The following is a 21,738-nucleotide window of genomic DNA, read 5'->3' on the forward strand; positions in this document are numbered from 1 at the left end:
CTTTGTAAGGAACAGACACCACTAGAAAGATACTTCTGAATGTAAAGGAAAAAATGATTAAAATGTTGTATAATTATCTACTACGAGGGGGTGCTGATAATACTGAGCCTTTCCCAGAAAAAATGAGCTAGGGAGCTGTAACCGCCACACTATTCTACATATTCCCCCAGGAAGTCAATGTACTTGTGACATCTGTCCTGCACCTTCTTATGTCCCTGCAAATATAATTCTTCCAACTGCTTGTGTAACCACTCATTTACAGCATAAGTTGCCTCCAGAACACTCCCAGGTCGTTGTCCCTTTAAGTGTTTTTTGAGTTTGGGGAACAGATGATAGTCAGAAGGAGCCAGGTCAAGAGAATAGGTGGATGGGGCATCACTTGAAAGACTAAGGAGGTCAGTTTTGCCATTGTTTCACCTGCAGTGTGTGATGAGGCACTGTCATGCAACGGGGTGACACCTTTGAAGAGCTTTCCTTGATTTTTTTTCCTTGATGTTTTGCCTCAACTTATCTAATTCATTATGATTCTATTTTTACTACCAGAATCTTAGCACCTGATACCTGGTCCTATCTGGAGAATATAAATGATTAGAAGTATTTATTTTCATTCTTGAAATAGAACTTATGGTTGCTGTGAATTTTTAATTTCTGAAAAAGATGCTTCAAACAATGATAAGGAAAGCATAACGTTCTTTCCAAAGCACTAGCCATATTTTCCTATTTCGGTGAGGCTCTTTGCATTGTTTACTCAGATATCCATCCTACAGTAAATGGGACTTATACCTAAGTAAATGTGCACAGTAAACTGGTATATCAGTACTTATTAAGAAGCACAGACTGGAAAAGTTGCTTTCTTGGACTACAATTCTCAATCTCCCAGCCAACATGAGGGATTTGGGTTGGTACAGTCCAAAAAATAAACTGTCCAAGCAAAAATATGCATGGTGGGAGAGGAGAAGAGACAGCAAAGTCAAATAAGAAAAATAAAGTTTAGCTATTTTTTTAGCTATAATAAAATGTTCAATCTGTATCGCTAAAGAAAAATCACATGTTGTTTTCCCTCAGTTTCCACAATTTGCCTGTATGTTCTGCTACATTTCCTTGTACAAGGAAATCAAATGCAGTGTGACATTTCTGAGATATTCTAAAATAATTTTTCTTTATTCATATCAGAACACTGAACAATTTAAAATGATGATCATATATGGAATATAGGTAAAATTAAAAACAAATTAAAATGTTAAGATAATTAACTATTTTTGATCAGAAGAGAGGTACTTCAACAGCCTTATCTCAGACATTTGCCAGATCTTTTGTACACGTGGTGGGGCATAATTGCATGCACATAAGTGACACAATGACTGAATTTCTTCAGTCACAGAAAATTTATCCTCTATCCAGGTAGTGACATTTTATTTGATTATTCTTTGATGATCCTCCTTTGCTTCCAAGTCTATTAAGTGACCTCCAGTGGACCCAGCTAGAGTCTTGTCTTGGTGGAAGGCACTCTTTAGCATTCATCCGTTTGGCAAGGTGTTTTGTTTTTGTTGTTCATACGTAGCCTAGTCTCTTTTCGATTAATATTTAGAACTTGAGATGTGTGCAGAAAACTTTTCCTTATTTTAGCCTTTGTCTAGGGTAGACCTGGGCAAAGTACGGCCCAAGGGCCACATACGTCCTGCAAGCCACTCCTATCCGGCCCACCGGTCATCGCTCCAGTCTGGTGTTCAAGCACTTGTTCAAGCCCAAGACAGACTGGATTTCTCTCACTGAACAAGTTGAACATCAAAACCATTTATAGCTTTTTGTCTAAAGTTGATCAGTTACTTATCTTTAACGTACTGCAAAAAACCTCTTTAGTATTCGTGAAGATTAACAAGTTTAAAATAAAAACAATCGTAACATCACTGTTTCATTTTATTTTTAAGTAAACTTAGTTCGGCCCCTGAACACAGTTCAGATATTTCATGTGGCCCCCTATAGAAATTAACTGCCCCCCCTGGTCTAGGGGGTCCTTGAAGTAGGTGGGTTTGGTGCTGTATTACTTTATTTTGCTCATTATTGCTAGTACCACTCAACATACTTCTGGAAATGCAATGCCAGCCAAATAACAGACTTTTTCAATGGGGCAGGTTAAAATAGCCAGTAATAATCCTGCATGATTTATTAAGAGTTACATCCACTTGTTTCACATGTGCTGATTTATGCCATATGGCACTACCATATTTTGCTGTGGAATAGCACAGGGACAAAGCTGTTCTTTTTCTGGATGTGAAACAGTTTGACCCAGCCAGTTTCCTAAGTATGTTATTTCTTGTGACAACTTTCTGTTTGATGTTTAGACAAAGTTTCTGTAAGTCAGGTTTCGATTCAGAGTGATGTCCAAATACTCTGGGGTAGGGCAGTGTTCCAAAATCATGCCTTCCCAGATAACTCAAGGATTCCACCCTGCTTCTCTGTTCTTTAACTGGAAGGCACATACCTTTGCTTTTAAAGGATTTGGTTTCAGCTGGTTGTTTTTATAGTTTAAGGAAAGATCTTTTAATGCACAATTTAGCTAGTGACTTGAAAGGTCTCCCCCCGCCCCCAGACTGTCAAGTTAAGATAATCAGCCTAAATGAAACTCCTGGAGTATGGGAATGTTGGTTAAGCATACGTATATATAAATGTTTAAAAAGTAATGGTGCCATAACATTACCTTGGGAGAGAATGCTCCTTTGATTTCTCCAGTGATTGTGCTTCCTTGACATTCAACAAAGAATATTTGGTTTTTAAGTAGAATGGTGACAATTCTGCTAGTTCACAATCTTTAGTAAGGAGATAAAGTTTTTTGAGTGGCAATTGATAGTGGACAGTATAATATGCCACTGTAAGGTCAAGAAATGCTGCTCCAGTTATATTATGTTTTTTAAAACCATTTCTATATGCTGGGTGAGATTTCAGATTTGAGCCATACAGCTCTGGTCATCTCTAAAGCCTGCCCGTTCTGGAATTAGAAGAGGTTCAGTTTTAAGAGCTACTAGATAGTTAATATTATTTGTTCAAACACTCCATATGTGGCATAGTAGGGAGATTGACCTGTAGCTTTTGGAACCTGATGGTTACTTTCATTGCCTACCATATTTTTGGTATAATAAAAATTAAATATCAAAGGAATATTCAGAATGAAGCCAATGAGCTTTCTACTTCCTTCATACTGGCAGAACTAGAGGAAGCCGTAAGAAGACGCAGGAAAGGCAACTGAAATAGAATTTTTCAGTAGTCTCCAAGCATCCTTGCTGCTTCTTGCCATATCAAACTCTTGTAGTGTCTATCTAGCAAGGAGGAATTTTTTCTGCAAGAGCCAAGATTAAATTTCTCCCAGCTTTTACTGTATGTTCACTAAAAGGATATCATCGAGTCCTGCAGCTTGTCATTCCTACATCTTCTTATCCATATTGTTTACTATGAGTTGGTTTGTCTTCCCTGCCAGGAGCAACTGGTGTGCTGGAAAAAACCGAACAGTAACTCAAACAAAAGAATACTGCATGCCAATATAACCCCCAACCAAACAGCACACCAACTGTGTTGGCCATTCCATAAGCCTTAATCTTAGATTGGTATCTTGCTGACCTTTTGGTACACTGCTACTAATATAGGTATTGCCAAGACAAAGAGAACAGTGAAAGCTATTCCCTTTTTCTTTGATTTTCCACATTGTCCTATAAAGTGTGGAAATCCTCTGATGCAAATCCAGTTAGACAGAAGGGTTGGTAGCAGCAATGCCTACCTTGCAGGGTTGGTGTTGTACCTTGGAAAATCTCTCAACAAGAGTGGAGTGCTAGAAACTGGGACATCATGGGCATGATCTCTGAATTTTCACCTTCCCTTCTTGGTATTGACAACAACTATTGTGGCAATTCTGTATGTGCTACCTGCAGGATTGTGGAGCTGACTTTGTGGATCTTAGCAGTAATAGGTTGATGTTCATTTGAAACCCTGCTCAGATTCCACCTCCCACCTCAAGTGACTGTGATTGTAGTTCTAAGTTATACGGACAAATGACTCATCTGGAGAGTCCCTATAGAACTAGCAGTTCCTAGTTCAATAGGCATTTGTTCACTGCAAGGTTAACAGACTGGTAAACTATGGTTTACTGCATGCTTCTACGTAAATAAGCAGAGACAGAGATGCCTATGCTAGGGTATTATAAAATACAGAGTGAAACTCTAATTGGGGTCTCCAAACTGTATGAGGTTGTTATGTGATTTTGTTGTAATAGGGCTCACTGTGCTTGAAACTGGCCACATTAACATTAATGAGCATCCTGAATTGCAGTATTTCACATCTGGACAGAGTTTGGAATCTTACCAAGAACAAACAAAAAGTATGTTCACATTGCAACAGACGAAGGTTTGCAAAGGGAGTTAACCAGAAATTGTGCTTGTCAAATGGTTTGAATGATTATTTTTAATACTGATTACAACCTAATTAGTTAATTTAAAACTACTGTTACTCACTTCAATAATTAGTGCCTGGCTATTAATGTGTACTTTTGGCAGGTGATTTGATATGGCAAAGGCTGAAACATTCAGTTTGGGAACAGGCAATTTGATGGCCACAACTGTGATAAGTGCACATTTAAGGGGATAAATTGGCAAAGACCCTTTGGAGGAGCATTGAACTCTATAGCAGTTAGTAATTCTGACATCCTTTTCTCCAGCAGGAGTCATGTTTTATTTGAGTAGAGACATAATTTGTGTGGGTTGAGAAATCTTTAGTGTTGCTTCAATGTGATTTTCTAGCAATGCCTTGGCTTCCACCAAAACATTTTGCAAGTGTACCCAACACACCAAAGCGAAACTAATTAGCCTTTGACCTGCATATATACAAAGAAGCCATTTTAAAAAAGCTATTGTTACATTTACTTAAAAAGAATTAAGATGTTGTTTGTACATGAGAACAATTCAGATTCTAAATATTGCTAGTATGGTACTAAAGAAATCATTCCTGTTCTGTATTCCAACCCAATTTGTGTAACCCCAATTCTGTGCTGCCCTACTTTGCACAAGGCTATGCACATATTATTGTCACCTGCTTAAGACATGATGTGAAGAGACTGTTATGCAAAGTTGGGCATCGCATCAGCACAGTAGGAGTTGTGAATTACATCATGAAATAGAACATGAGTGGCTTCAAACATTTTTAGTTTTTAATGCTTACAAATATAGTTCCTCAAACTATAATCATATTTTTGGCTATTCAGTTTGCAATATGAGCACTAGGATTTCTTTCATCAAAAATCCCACAACTGTTCATATTTTATCAGACTTTCTCAAATGTGAATTCATCCAGCATTGTAAAAATGCCACTATTTAACTGTGTGCATTACCGGCAACGGAAAAGATAACAACATTGAAAGAAACAAGACCTCAAATAAATCTATTAAAGTATTCTCGAAGGCTTTCACGGCCGGGATCTGATGGTTGTTTTGGGTTTTTCAGGCTCTTTGGCCGTGTCCTGAAGGTTGTTCTTCCTGACGTTTTGCCGGTCTCTGTGGCCAGCATCTTCAGAGGAACAGATGTAGGAACTCTGTCCATGCTAACAGAGACTAGCGAAACGTCAGAAAGAACAACCTTCAGAACACGGCCAAAGAGCCCGAAAAACCCACAACCATCAAATCTATTAAAAATTGGAAATACATCTTAACAGATTCTGAAACTGCGTCAGAAACACAAACATGCTGAATTCAAGCAATGCAAGAAATGAGTCAATTAGATTTCAGTATGCCACAAAATAAATAAATAAGAATGAAAGTGCATACTTAAATACTACTGTTGCAAAGCTTTATGCTTCCTGACCAATGTGCACTGCTATACTACAGTCAACCAGACTATGGAAGAACCAAAACCAAACAGCAACAAGATTACCAAGTTTTAATGAGCACAGGAATGAAAGTGGGCTGCAGCTTGTGTAATATTCGGTCCATAATAACTTACTAATCTTTAAGTGAGAGCTTGAATATTTATTTATATAAAATATTTTTTACCTTGCCTTTTTCCTTGAAAGGACACAAGGCAGTTTCATACATTAATGTTAGAATTGTTATTTTAACAAGATAAGCCAAGTTATGTATCTAGAGAAATATTTCCAAAATAATAATTTTAACATTACTTTCAAAAAATTATTTTAAAAAGATCAGATACATTCTTCCTGTTTAACTCAAAAATATTTTAATCAATGTACCCTCTAATTTTCAGCCCCACTGGGTGGGGCTCTGCCTTTCTCTCATGGCTTCCCCACCCCCAATGTGCTGGTTTCCATCACAACCAGAAGCTCACACAATTAAATATTAAGAGTTGGATCCAGAATTCACCATCCATTGACAGAACTGTTCTGTTCATCCACCAAAGTCTTCTGATCTTGACTCTAGAGCAGCATTTCTACTGGTGAAAAGAGGGAAGATGAAACCCACCACCCACCCTGTGTATCCTGCATTCTTCTTTGACCCTTGAAGATCTTCTCCAGAGAGTTCTGGGACCTTCCAGAACATGATGGAAGACTTTTATTGCAGGAGGAAGAGAAAAATAAGCTAAATCTGTTTCTGTGCCTTCCTACACAACAATCCTGATGGTAAGAGAAAACCTGAGAGTCAGCTAATCAGTTTTTATAATGCTCAGCCTGCAGATTTCAGCAAAGTTACCATTCCAAAACTTCATTATCTCTCCTGGATAGTAAACAACAGAAAAGATACAAGCAGTTCTGCAAGAACCCACATTTCATGGAATATCACTACATGTGAAAATAAAGTGTACAGCAATTCCAAAGGCAAAAAGCAACACACAGAATGTAAATGTACATATACACAACACAAGTATAGCTACAAATTGTATCAAAAGGATAAAGCAATGTCCCATAAAATATTCTTATTTCTGCCATACAGTGGTACCTCAACTTAGAGTGGTCCTGAGGGACTAGATAGGCGGGATATAAATAAAATAAAATGAATGAATGAATGAATGAATGAATGAATGAATAAATAAATAAATAAATAAATAAATAAATACGAACTTAATCTGTATTGGAACAACGTTCGTACGTTGAAACGTTCATAAGTCAAAGTAACATTTCCCACTGAAATGCATGGGAACAGAATTAATCTGTTCCAGTATTTCAAAAGGCAAAAAAGCAGGGGAAAGTGCTGGAAATTCGAATTTCCCGCCCTTTCTCCCTGCCTTTTTGGCTTCGGAGGTCTCAAAGGGTTTCCTCCGATGTCGGGGGGAAAGCCCTTTGAGACCTCCGAAGGTGCCAATTGCGGAGGCGGGGACCCCCAGGGAGGTCTCCCAGGGCTTGCCCGCCACCATGGGAGACCTCCCTGGGGGTCCCCGCCGCTGTGATGGGCACCTTCTGAGCTCCCAAAGGGCTTCCTCTGATGTCGGGCAGAAAGCCCTTTGCGAGCTCTGAACGCAAAAAGGCAGGGAGAAAGGGCTGGAAATTCGAATTTCCTGCATTTTCTCCCTGCCTTTTTGCCTTCGGAGTTTGCAAAGGGCTTCGACCCGAGTTCGGAGAAAGCCCTTTGAGAGCTCTGAACCCTAAAAGGCAGGGAGAAAGGACGGTGGATGGCGAGATATAGTAGCAATCCTGAGCGTGTCCCTCCTTGTTTGTTGATATAGTACATGGTCATAGTGTTGTCTGTTACTCCTTGAACACCATGGCCCTGTACCATGGGAAGGAAAGCTCTGAAGGCTTTGATGACTGCTATGATCTCCAGGTGATTTATGTGAAGATTCCATTCTTGTGCAGACCAAAGAGCATGCACCTTGTGCTGACCGCAGTGTGCTCCCCATCCTGTCGGACTGGCATCCGTCGTCACCTGAACAGTAAGACGAAGCGGTCGGAACGGCCTGCCTATCTGCAAGTGTGGGGGAGTTGCCTTACAACCTCTGGAGTCACACGGAGGCGTTTTCTCTGGCTGTCTCTCATGAGATTGAAAAGTGCCAGGAACCATGACTGCAGGGACTGCAGCGTGGGCCAAAGCCAGAGTGGTGGAGGCCATGAGGCCTAACAGGGCCCTTGGCTGAAACTTCTTGAGAGTCCTGTGAATTTTTAGAATCCGGTCTTTGGGCAGGAAAATCCTTCCTCTGGTAGCATCTAATCGTGCTCCGATGTAATGCACTACCTTGGAAGGTTTGAGATATGACTTAATTTTGGAAGCAACTGCAGAATGAATATTGTGTCTTTCAGAGCCTGAGTCTTGGATGGAGAGACTACCAGCCAATCATCTATGTAAGGGTAGACGTGGATGCCGTTGAGATGCAGGTAAGCTGCCACCGGTGCCATGACTTTTGTGAATGTCCTGGGAGCTGCTGAAAGTCCGAAAGGCAAAGCCAGGAATTGATAAATGGTTCCCTGGAAAACGAACCGAAGGTACTTGCGATGATCTGGATGGATGGTCACATGGAAGTATGCAGCCTTCAGATCCACCACCACAAACCAATTGTTTTTCTTTAACAGAGGCAGGACAGACTCCAATGTCACCATCCGGAAGCGTCTTGGATGTAGGTAAGTGTTTAGAATTCTTAAGTCAAGGATAGTTCTTATACCTCCACTTTTCTTTGGCACGGCGAAGTACCGGGAGTAGAATCCATTTTTAAAGATCTGTGATTGGGACAGGTTGAATGGCGTGCTTTTCCAGAAGTGATAGGACGTCCTCCTCTAAAGCGGGACCGAGTGATGTGTGACTTACGAACCCTAAGGGAGGAAATTCTATAAATTCCAGTCGGTAGCTGAACTGGATGATTTTTAATGGGCATGAGTCGTTTGTAATGGTATACCAGTTTGCCAGAAATGGTTGTAGCCGTGTGGTGATGTGATTTCCGTTTATGTCTATGGCAGAGTCAAAGATACTGTTTGGATTTTTTGGCCGGTGGCTTACAGGATTGTCTACGCTGTGACTCCTGAGGACGATAACTGGGAGCAGAGGAAGAAGCTTGGGATGATCTTTGTTGAGGTAAGTTCTTATACGGTCTATACTGCTGTGAAGATTGCTGGTATTGTGAGTAAGACTTTCTCCACTGATATTTGTTATATCTAGGCTGAGGCTGGATCGAGTAGGATTTTGCAGTCTTTTTGGCCTTATGCAGTTCCTCTAAATGATTATCAGTCTTTTCATTGAATAGCCCGGTAGCATCAAAGGGAAGGTTTTCCACTTTGGTTCCTGCTCAGACTCTGAAGATGCCATAGAGGAAACTTCATCTGGGTCTGAAGAGAAGACATCCCGTTTTCTTTTACGAGGTTGTCTTTCGACGTCGAGCGTTGAAGACTGGGTCTACTGTGAAGAAATAAGAGCCATCGATGTCGAGGGAACAGGCTCTGCAGGAGGTGGTACTGGGGCTTTGGAGCCTTCGATGTCAACCCGTCGACGATTACAACGGGGTAGAGGGGGCTCAGAAGAAGATGAAGAAGAGAAATAGATGTATTTTATTTTCTTATGTCTCCTGCCTCAATCGGTCAACATCGAAGAGAAATCTGAAGAACTGTGGGCTTGTCGACGTCTATGGTGGCGACGTACCCGCACTCTCTCAGAATCATCAGAATCAACAGACCTAGTTCGACGTCGGTGCTTAGATCATTGTTGAGTGGAAGACCAGTGCTTCCTTTTAGATGAGTGCTTTTTGCGAGGGGATCTTGACCTCGAATGCGCTGACGAGACCGAAAGAGCTGAAGACCCCTGCCCATGAGAAATCGGGCTATGTGGGGCAGAAGTCAAGCCTGCAGTCGCTCCAGCAAGCTGACTTGGCATCGGAGAGGAGACACCAGCCGGGAGAGAAGGCTCAATTTGTTGAGGAGGAAGCGATGGGGCTGCCTCCAACAAAGATTCATGGTCTCTGGACAAATCCTCCAAAATGGCCGATGGTAAAGCTTGAGATACTGGTGGAAGCTGAATGGAGGATTCCATAGCCTTAACGGGAGTCTTTCCCTTTGCTTGCTTCGCAGGTTTGAGTGTAGAAGCAGCAGCAGACTTTGGTGTCAAAGTGGATTTCTTTGAAGAAGCCGTCTTTTTCGTTGTTTTACCAACTTTGGAGACAACCAATTGAGGAGAAGTCCCCGCCTCAGAGTGAGGGGTGGCTGAAGGTGAGACCATCTCCATGTCAGAAGGTTTGGTAGAGTAGATTCCCAAAGGTGATACTTTATTTACTTATTTGTTTGTTTGTTTGTTTGTTTGTTTGTTTGTTTATACATACATACATACATACATACATACATACATACATACATACATACATACATACATACATACATACATACATACATACCCCGCCTAGCTGGTCAAATGTGACCACTCTAGGCGCTGTTGCCTGGCTTTTAAAGCAGCTTTAGTAAAAGCTTTACAATGCCTGCAAGATTTAGTGAGGTGAGATTCACCTAAGCAGAAAAGGCAATGATCATGTCCATCTTGATGGGGAATTTTTCTTGAACAAACAACACAATGGCTAAAGGGCCCTGAGGGGGACATAAAAGCTGAAGTGTCTTACTATAGCTGTTTGCAGAATGGAGAAAAAGGCGGGAAGTCCGAAGCCGCCAAAATTGAGGGGGAATCCAAAGGCAAAGTCCATAAAGCGAAATCCATGTCAGGGAATAAGACAGTTCACCAAGTCAGTCCAAATCCAAGTCAAAATCACGAAAAAATCAGTCCAAAGAGTAATAAAATACAGAGCTCGAAGCGAGAGGTTCCAATTCGCTAGGCGGAAAAATGGAACTGAGGCTTGGGCGGGCGGAGCATGTGCGATATAGGCAGCCTTATACTTTGTTACTTTTCTCTTAAAGCTCGAGAATGTTCCGAGAGGACCAATGCTGGCACTGGATTAACCCTTTTGTGTGCATTCACAGAAGACCACGATGAAGAATAATTGATTTCAAACTTATTAACAGCAGCAAGATTAATGGTAGCAGGGAAATGGAAAGCAAAGCATTATTTTCAATTAAATAAATGGTATAAAGAAGTCTGGAATATGGGTATTAATGACACATTTATGTATAATATTAAATTACAGCAAGGTTTGACAAATAAGAATAACTGATATTTGGTGAGAATTTATTAATTTTGTGTTAATAAAGGAGTAGAGTTGTGTACCTTTGCATGAGTCAATGAAGTTTTGGAAAGGGAACAGGCTTTGTAATGAAGGAAAAAAATTGTTATATCTCCAGATAGTCTTGGGGGTGTGCAGCACATTACATAGTATTGTTTTATTTATGTGGCTTTCTGTTACTAAGGTTTTTTATAAGTTATGTCTCTTTTTTGTTATTTGTATTTTTATTTTAATAAAATACTATTTTTTTTAAAAAAATGAACAAGGTCTTTAAACTTAAACATCTGCTCGCTATACTTCGTATCAGTATAAGTGAGTGAGACACATACTGACCTTTTTGGGGTTTTTGGCCCAGTAAGAACAGCAATATTCATTTTGTTACTGCTGTTACACTATGGCTACTGCTAAGTGTAATACTGTACTTTGTTGTCTGCATACTGCATAGACATTTTTAATATAAGTGATAAATAAATATCAGTAACTAAGCTCCCATCAGCTCTGGTCAGCACAGCCAGCTATTAGGAATAATGAGCTTTAGAGTCCTATATCATCCAAGGGATTACTGTTCATCCTCTCTTCTCATATACCTTTTTCCTTCTTCTTTTGCTTTCCCTTTATCTCATATAAATAAACGAGCAGATACTGGTGTGATAAACTCTGCAGAATACCAGCAACACAGCAACCGCCCCTCCCAGTGCATTCAGAAGAGGTACGACACCCACTCACTTTTGGAAGGGGACCCAACCTGATTTAAATATAAATCATACATGAATCATAACAGAAAGTTTAGAGAAAAGCAAAGTATATGTTACAGAGGATTGCTTTTTTAAAAAGACATAATAATTATGATTGTCCTCTCTTTTGTTTTGTCAGACAAAGCTAATGAAAATGCCAGGTCTATCATTCTCAGCATTTTATCAGTAAAGAAATCCACATTTTAACCTCGGGGGTCGTTATGTTCTCTTTTTTACTGGTCTGGGACAAAGGCCAAAAGGGATATGTATAACTGAAAATGGAATTCCAACTTCAAAACATGTTCAGAATTATGGACAATATTTAAAAAACAGCCAGAAGAAAAACCCAAGCTATGGATTTAGCTTTAGACTCCATGCATCTTAGTGATGAAACACACATGGGGGCGGGGGAACCTGACAAAAAAAGATCAAGTAGTTTGTGAATCTCTTTTGGAATTAAGTATTTATAGAAACATGCTGTTATGTAAATGCAAACAGCCCCTAAGCAAGTGGTAATATTTAGATACTTCACCAAGTTATCTTTAGAGAAGAGTTTGATTAACAAAGAGGAAGACAAAATAAATGTGACAAATAGTGGTGGCAAGAGTCTTTTATAGCTTACTGTGGGGAGACAGCTTATTGTAATCCCTGCTAAGTGTGTACTGATGTAATGCAATTATTCAGAGTGTAATAAAAGGAGATTGCTTTTCTTTTCTTTTCTTTCCCCAAATTTTATGACCTCCTTTTTGTCAACCAGACTAACCTGCTTGCCTCAGGTTACAGCCTCCATGTATTCCTATACAGCTCAGTGGCGGACTTCTTTCAAGGACAACAAGATGTGAATTCCCCTTCTTATGGCATAATTCTTTTAAGTTCTACCTTTTTGACTCCAGACCATTTGATAAATTTAACACAGGACACTGATGAAGCAGATCAACATCAGCTGGAGTTCTTATAACTTGGTCCAGGTTTGGCAACCAGAGAAGCTTCAGTTAGGGGGTAGCATCTGCATGATCTACTAAATCCCTATACAGTGGTGCCCCGCATAGCGACAATAATCCGTGCAGCCAAAATCATCGCTATATGGATTTGTCGCTATGTGAAATAAAAAAGCACATAGGAATGAATTAAAACCTGTTTAATGCGTTCCTATGGGCAAAAAAACACCTTTATGCAAAAATCCTCCATACGGCCACCATTTTCGCTGCCCGGTAAGCGAGCAATCCGGGTGAAAACACAGCGGGTGGCCATTTTGCCATCTTCTCCGCTCCAGCCCCTCCCCCTCCCCGCCTCACAGCTTATCGGCGCTGGTCTTAGAAGCTTCCCCAGGCTTGCCCAGCAGGTAAACAGGCAGTGGAAATGCACTGGGGAAGCCTCTGAAACCTGCGCTTTGCCGGGGTGGGGGTGGGTGGGGGTGTGGCAGGGGCAGTGGGGTGGGTGGTGGGTGGTGGGGGTGGCCCCTGCCACACCCCCACCCACCCCCACCCCGGCAAAGCGCAGGTTTCAGAGGCTTCCCCAGTGCATTTCCACTGCCTGTTTACCTGCTGGGCAAGCCTGGGGAAGCTTCTAAGACCAGCGCCGATAAGCTGTGAGGCGGGGAGGGGGAGGGGCTGGAGCGGAGAAGATGGCTCCCGGCTCTTTTCTGGGATGGATTCCTCGCAAGAAGATTGTGCGCCCCACCGATCAGCTGTGCGAAAACGGGGCGTTTGCAATGATCGCTTCCCCCCCTCATCGCAAACGGTCCATTTTCGCACAGCTGATTGGCGGGCCTTTGCGAAGATCACGCGGCCCTGCCGATCAGCTGTGCGAAAATGGGTCGTTTGCGATAGTTGGTTCTCCTAAACCTTCCCAATGCTTCCAATGTGAAAAGTGTAGTGGTCTGTTTTGCTGTTTTCTCTGAATAACTGCCATCTTCAGTCACCATTTTGAGAGCTCCATCTAAGATGCAAGTAACATGGAACACTTGGGAAACAAAAGAGAAGCAAAATATGGAAGTTGGCTAGTGACTACTCTTAAGTGCACCTACCATACCACATTAAAGATCATGCAAAATGTTCATCCTTCAATATAAAAGATTATAAAAATATGTTTTTTTATTTTCTGGAAGAATGCTTCTACAATGGGCTCATTTCATATGTACAAACTAGAAGGCTGCGTAGTATCTTTACTGGATCAGTTACAAATAAGGCAAGTTTTACAAATTTCATGTTGCATCATTTATAAATTTTTAGTAACCTTATTACTCAATCCATAATTCAACTTGTACACATGGTTCACACATCATCCTTTTTTCACCATATAAATAGGAAACACTTGTTTCAAGATTGGTTAGATGCAACTCCTTGTGAGTGTGTTCCCATAAAATCTTCCACAACAAATTTCAGCAGCTCTTCCTAGCTTCTATCAAGCTATAAATCTGAACAAAACATGTCATGGCCTGCAGCCATAAATGTAGTCCCTATAGGTTTCTGGAGGCCTTTTACAGCTGTGAAAAATTTACAAGAAGCCAGACAGATCTTCAGCAATGTTAAGTGTCACAAGTAGCACACTGACCACTCAAAATGCTGTGATGGAATAACTCTACAGTACATTTAGAAAACTACTAGTTCAGAAAGATAAATGTACAGCACAGCTGCCTAGAGTGGTCCTATAGACCAGATGGGCAGGATACAAATCAAATCAATAAATCAATCAATAAATTAATAAATAAAATGAAAGCCAGACTCAAAAGACAAAACTAAAACAACTTTACATTTTGCATGAAAAACATACTCCTGAAATGAAGAAGTACCAACAAAAATTGTGATGCTCCTCCCCCAAAGAACACCTGATGGTTATGTTGAGCACTGAGTATTCAGATTCAACTCATGATTACACAAGCTGGACAACTGTCTTCCCCCCTTTCAGGCCCTCTCTGTTTCATGTACATTTTACCTGTAACATCTCTGAAAAAAAATTGTACAGTCCTCTTCTACAACAATACAAATCATCCCCAAATATGATTACAGCATAATTTAGTCCATATTACAACAGCAATGTTGTCAAAGAAACATGGGAGGCCATCAAATAAATTAATGATTTGTTTCTGTAGCAATATTATTACATTTGATGATCTTCCATGGAATATAAACCAACAACTTTCAATTAGCTGCTGTAGATTTGTTAGAGTACTGAATCTTCTTTTGAACAATATATTCAGGTAAAATGCTATGCAATTCTCATAGAATTTATTACAGAGCAATAAAAAACCTAGTTAATGCAATTTTCAGAAAGATCACAGATCCTTGCACTCAGTTCTGTAAAATAATTTTATGACATGCATCCCAGCTAGTCTTTCCACACGCCTGTTGCATATGTAAAATTCCATTGGTAAAGGATGCCTAAACATGTTAACAATGCTTTTTGACAAAATATATTCAACACTGCTTAGCAAGATGCCTTACCTGACACATTACAATGTCAGCTACAGAAGAGTGAGGAGGTGTAGTGTTTTATGCAACAATGTTTCTCTCTGTGCCCAATGCTTAAGATTCTGTAAATGCTGATGCTTAAGATAATATAAAATATTTTGATGACTGGTTTGGCTATCAATTTCTTTATTCCTTATGTTTTGTCATCATTTTGTCAATTAGTTGTTATCGCCATCATCATCATCATGACTTATGGTGACTCTTTTCAAGGTTTTCCAGGCAGATGGTACTCAGAAGTGTTCCCTTCTTCTGGGGGTATCCTGGGGGTGTGTAGCTTGGCCAAAGACCATTCAGGCTGGCCCTATTTATTTATTTATTTATTTATTTATTTATTTATTTATTTATTTATTTATTTATTTATTTATTTATTTATTTATTTATTTATTTATTTATTTATTTATTTATTTATTTATTTATTTATTTATTTATTTATTTATTTATTTATTTATTTATTTTATTTTATTTTATTTTATTTTATTTTATTTTATTTTATTTTATTTTATTTTATTTTATTTTATTTATATCCCGCCTATCTGGTCGGTTAAGACCACTCTAGGCGGCTAACAGCATAAAATAGTATAAAAATTTTTTAAATACTCACATGAGGCACAGTGAGGAATCAAACTCCCAATCCCTGGCTCCACAGCCACATAAATGACACCCAGGGGTTGCCCACCACTGTTCTTCAGGGGCTTCTACTCTTTTACTGCTTGTACTTTTTGCCTTACTGTCTCTTGTCTCTGTAATAAAGTTCTGTGCTCTTTTTCTTCATTTATCTGTTTATCACCATTGAATTCCAAAAGAATCCTTGTCAGCCTTGACAAGAAACATAGCTAATGCTGCCACACGGCCAAACAACCATATCATCTGTCTTCAGTATCACTTCCGAAGGACAATAATTACCAGGATTGCAGCAACTGGGGAGGGATATTCAACCCTTTCGTGATATGTCCGTGTTGTCAGTGAATATTTTCTGCAAACGAAAACACGGCTTCTGAGGGGAAAGAGATTAACGTTTCCCACCCCTACTACTGCAATCGAGATAATTATCAGCCCTTTCAGCTTCTGCTATTTGCATTTTTGAAAAAAGTTAAACATGAAGCCACATTTAACTATAGATCTAGTCTGGCACTTAGTAAAGGCAAAAAACATGTAAGTTTCATTCTACTGACTCTCATCCTTAAGCTCACCCTTTACAAGTGTTCTTGCTCTGATCTTTAACTGTTCGCATGTTGAGCCCATTGTTGTGCCTTCAGAGCCTATGACTCTGACCCCGCAAATTGTATTACCTTATTTTTCTTTTACTTTTTCTGGGTTTTCTGTCAGGTATCTTACAAAGCTTATTTGCCTATCCACCTAGACCCCCCGCTCCTCAGATTCTTCTTGTTTAATCCTGAGTCAAAATTATCTTCAGACACATGTTATTTATTAAATGTATACCTTGCTTTGTGCTGAAAGGGGTTGCTGAAGCATGTTACAACAAAACATGCCATAACACAATTCAATGGAAAAACAAAATGACAGTAAGAAGAGCTAGATTTTTCAAACATTTTTAAAAGTGTTCCAGAGAACAACAAAGATAATGTAAGTAATCTGGCTGGTAGCCACATGCAAAAAGAAGAAACAAAGACACTAAATACATGAATGAGAAGGCTGGACACTTTGAAGGGGTCATAAAGGGCCATTTCTTGCCCACTCACTGACATTAATATTAGCTGCTTTCCTAGAGGGCAATTCAAAAGAGAAACAAACTTGTTTTGGAGCCTTGTCAGAATACTTTACATTGATACTAAGAAAGAGCTACAAGACGATTTTAATTCGTTCCGCAAAAATCATCGTCTTGTGAAAAAAATCATCTTGCAAAGTTCCCTATGCATCGGTCTAAAAAAAAAAAAAAAAGTCTTACGAAGCATAGGTCAAAAAAATGTCTTGCAAAGCATTGGTCTTTAAAAAAAAAAGTCTTGTGAAGCACAGTCATAGAAAAAAAGTCTTGCGAGGCACCATAGTGATCGCAAAAACCAATCGTCTTGTGGGTTTTTCGTCCCGCAAGGCAATTGTCTAGCAAGGCACCACTGTACTTGACATCTTTTAGTTCGCAAATTGTCTTCTAGTCTTCTTTCTTTAGAATAAAATAAGGGGAATCTAATCACAGAGATCTTAAACCATGCAAGGAAGTATGAAGTGACAATGGCACTCTTCATATATTCACAAGTCAGACCAAGCAAGACTTAGAACTCTTAAAATCGATTCTTTGAGATGTGCCTGGAATCTCAAAGTACTGTTATCTGACAAGTGGTTTGTTATCTTTAGTTACAGCCAGTCAGTAACCCCAGTGCAGCACCTTTGGAACACAACTAGAGATGGGGGTATTCGTATCTGTATATGAATATGAATATTCCCTGCACAGGTGGAAATAACGATAATTGTGTCCACTCACAATTTTGCCGCTGCCACGAGCTCGTTGGACCTTCCTATCACACCATTGTTTGCAATAGATTACCCAGTCCTGGCAGGAGGCGGGATGCCAAGCCTCTCTGCTAGGTTAGAGAGTGGCTAATCCACTGTGGAAAACAGCACGATAGGAAGCCTCTGTGGAGCTGGTACCGGCAGCAAAATTGTGAGTGAAAACCCTCATTATTTCCACTTTTGCAGGGATATTCGTATTCATATAGGAATACCCCTATCTCTAAACACAACCCCATAAGGGGTTGTGTAACAAAGGCCCACTTTAGTGAATTGTGTGTATGTCTGGTTTTTATGTTATGCCCTTCTCAAAAAAAACAATGAAAAATTGCAGGACTGGAAATCTGGCTGTTTCCTTTTGTTTTTCCCCTCCACTTTGCTGCATTATCTGCATGAATGGAGAGGGGGGAAAAGTCCTTTCAATATTTATTGTTTCTCTTTATTGATTAAAAATATAACTGATTGTCAGGAAGGTTACAGAGTCAGTGGTGAGTACTTGTGTGTTCTGTGCCTTCAAGTTACAACAACCTTAATAGGGTTTTCAAGGTAAGTAAAGGAGTGGTTTTATCAGTTTCATTCCCCAGTGAGTTTCCATGGCTGAGCAGGGATTTGAACCCTGTTTGCCAAAATCCTAGTCCACCACTCTAGCCACTACACTACACTGGGAATCAGCAAAAGGAATTACGGCTCATCAAAATTCCAGGAGCAACAATACAATTATTTTGTCAGGGAATTTGGGGGAGTAGAGCTAGGGGACACAAAACAGCTGTTAGCAGTTGCACTTTGCCCATGTCAGTCTTGAGTTTACTGCAGCATGTGGTATCTAGCCCCACATTCTAAAAAAAAAAAAAATAGACAGTGCCTTAGATCATCAAATGCTGCAGAAAAGATGACTTTTGGACCCAGCTACCATCAGAGAACCAAGAACAAAGATATTTTTGAGTAAATTTGGTACTCAAGCCATTTATAGTTCAAGTACATAGACACTGAATATCCGATTTCTAAAAAGAACCTGGATGTATCCTATCAATATTATCAATTTCCTAACATCAATTATTTTTTCTTTCAATATTTTTTCTTTCAATATAGCAATCAGGTTCCCCACTTTAACTGCTTTGCCTATTTAGGGATACTACAAATCTTAGAAGTCTTTAGGGCATTCTTCCAGGTTCACCACTTGTATCTTTCTCTTTGCAAGCTTTCATTCATTAAGACATGAAGCAACGCAAGAACATTTCCCACGAACACTTATCTCTGAGGTAAAGTACATATAAGCCTAAAGCTCTGAAGGAGGCATTTGAAGACTGAATCACGAAGGGGAAGCTAGAAAGGAAGCAGTGAGGTACGCAACTCCAAAAATGGAAGAAGGAAAATCTAAGGAAGACAGTGACTTTCTCTCCTTAACTCTTCCATTTTAGGAGCAAAATTAGGTTATTAGAAAATCTGTTTGTTAAGTGCATTGTATAATAACTTGAAAGTGAAATACTCTGATATATACTTGGACAAACATGTTAGACTGCATTTTCTAATAGCTTCCTTCAAATACTGCAAAATCTGGAAAAATCACTTTCTAGTCCTTTAGATTATTTTTGGAGGGATGCTATTCAATATACAAATAAAAGTGGTCCTATCCATCATTATATTGATATGGTAAAAATTGATGCCTTTGAATTGTGGTGCTGGAGGAGACTCTTGAGAATTCCCTGGACTGCAAGGAGAACAAACCTATCCATTCTAAAGGAAATCAACCCTGAGTGCTCACTGGAAGGACAGATCCTGAAGCTGAGGGTCCAGTACTTTGGCCATCTAATGAGAAGAAAAGACTCCCTGGAAAAGACCCTGATGTTGGGAAAGTGTGATGGCAAGAGGAGAAGGGGACAACCAAGGATGAGATGGCTGGACAGTGTCTGCGAAGCAACCAACATGAATTTGACACAACTCCGGGAGTCAGTGGAGGATAGGAGGGCCTGGCGTGCTATGGTCCATGGGGTCACGAAGAGTCGGACGCGACTAAACGACTAAATGATGATGATGATGAAAAATGAAGCAATGTACCTCATACCTGTAGGACCCAGTTCACAATGTTACATTCATACAGTATATGTGAAGCTGTGCTGCATCAACCCAAGACATTCTGGCTATGTGCATATATGTCAGTACATCTGCACAGCAACAGTATGGGCAACACCAAAAACAAACACAGAAGGGGAAAGATAAGAAAGTACCTAATGTGGCATTTTATCACCCAAGATCTTCACAAAACTATGTAGTCAACATGACTCCTCCATATATATGAATAGGGGTAGAGTTTGATTCATATCTTTGAGCCAGAATACTTACCATCTACAGATGAAACACAAGTTGTAGTAAGGTAACACTCTTGTAAAAACACATGCATTTTATACAGGGAAAAAATGAAGCGTCTAATAGAAATGCAGCCTAGAAGAACTAATGAGCTGGCAGTTGCCATATTGCATATCTTGCTTCATGACAACTGCCACTCTCAGGAGCCGTTGCTAGAAGTGCTGACTGTGGCAAGTTGTTCAGATGCTATGGAATGGCATTACTTCTTCATTTATTTATTCTTTCAGATACTGGGAAGTACTGAGAGTGGAGACAGAGGAAAAGGAGGTAGACTAGGCTGCATCAGTGCAAGGAGTAGCCATCTTTCCAGGAGTATTGGATCAGTCAAAATGATCTAGAAGCTAAAGCAGAATATTCCTACAACAGACACATTTGGGGAGGAACACTAACTATAGGTGTTCCTCTGCTAATGCAAGAATCCTCCAAGCTAGAACAGGAGAGTGCATAAAAAGCTAATGGCATAGAAAGAAAACCAATGGGGTATGATCATTCTAAATACAAGCTCTATAGGAAGGATAAGGGGAAACAGTAGCTGGGTTACTCTGTACCTTGAAAAGAATAAAGTATCAAACCAGAACCTTTAAAATGGACAGATTCTTCCACAGAATCACTGTGAATTTATTTATTTTAATTTATTGTTTAAACTTCTAGACCACCCATCTGACCAAATGGTCACTCTTGGTGGTGTGCAAAAAGAGAAAGAGCAACCCAAAAACAACATACAAATAAAAACAAAACACTGGCAGACCAAAAAAATAATTTGATTTGCAGATTACATCCACATGCTTTAGGGAAAAAATGGCAGTTACAAAAAATAGCCAAGATGGTATAACTGTAGTGTATCTACTTCTTAAGTGCCAGAAAAAAAATAAATGGAATTTATTTATTGTCAATTAATATAGTTTCATATACAGGCTGCTTAAAGTACTAAAACAGGAGGCTCAACTTTAACAATATGAAACTGGCAAAGGGAATCACATGACATCACCAGCAGAGCCACTTACAGTAATCATGACAAAGGAGGTTGCCAGTTAAAAGTCAAAAGCAGTTTTATGGTATCCCAAACTTCATACATAAACAATGTGACATGTAATTAAAATCTTAAGAGAAGAGGAATACTACATGTGAGGGGCTGAACTTACTGTTCAATTCGTGGAGACAAATACAACTTTGGAAAAACCTGAGTAGCTTCTGTATCCTCAAAGCTGACTGAAAGAAGAGCTACATCTTCACCAGGGTCTTCATTTGCATCCTAAACATATACAAACACAGAAACAAAATATTTATCAGATTGATATAACCATAAATTCAATCATGGGAGAGAATCTTAAGACCTATTCAAATGTTTTTGTGACTCCTTTAAAAATATCTAGCAACAACTTACACAGCACTAAGGGTCACATTAGAAATATAATATTAGCAGGATCTAATCTGCATATTTTATTTGCATGTAGCTGACATAAATTATATGTCATTGCCATGAACATGACAGATGTCAAATAACTGCTAGTGGGCATGTCACAATATTCTTATGCAGAAACTGCTGCCCTTGTAAGTCAAGTCAACTCTTTAAAAATCCTGATAACTAGAAAACAAGGAAATACAGTGGATTTTAACTTGCTTCATGAATTGCAGTCC

At 39.5% G+C, this 21,738-nt stretch overlaps 1 protein-coding gene and 1 long non-coding RNA gene across 10 annotated transcripts in view; one reads left to right on the plus strand and one right to left on the minus strand.

The window, feature by feature from the left end:
* BABAM2 (BRISC and BRCA1 A complex member 2) overlaps positions 1-21,738 on the minus strand; it is a 226,112-nt gene that overhangs the window by 104,300 nt on the left and 100,074 nt on the right. For all 9 annotated transcript variants that reach the window (XM_020793128.3, XM_020793131.3, XM_020793130.3 and 6 more), the window contains exon 7: positions 21,243-21,352. In XM_020793128.3, the coding sequence (XP_020648787.1) occupies positions 21,243-21,352 (110 nt within the window). The remainder of the gene's footprint in view (positions 1-21,242; positions 21,353-21,738) is intronic.
* Positions 8,100-11,307, plus strand: LOC144585820 (uncharacterized). Its single transcript, XR_013540385.1, has 3 exons — positions 8,100-8,298; positions 8,494-8,541; positions 8,875-11,307. It is a non-coding gene; the product is annotated as an uncharacterized LOC144585820 (long non-coding RNA).

Source organism: Pogona vitticeps, chromosome 1, assembly GCF_051106095.1.
Source record: "Pogona vitticeps strain Pit_001003342236 chromosome 1, PviZW2.1, whole genome shotgun sequence".
In the NCBI taxonomy this organism is placed as follows: Eukaryota; Metazoa; Chordata; class Lepidosauria; order Squamata; family Agamidae; genus Pogona; species Pogona vitticeps.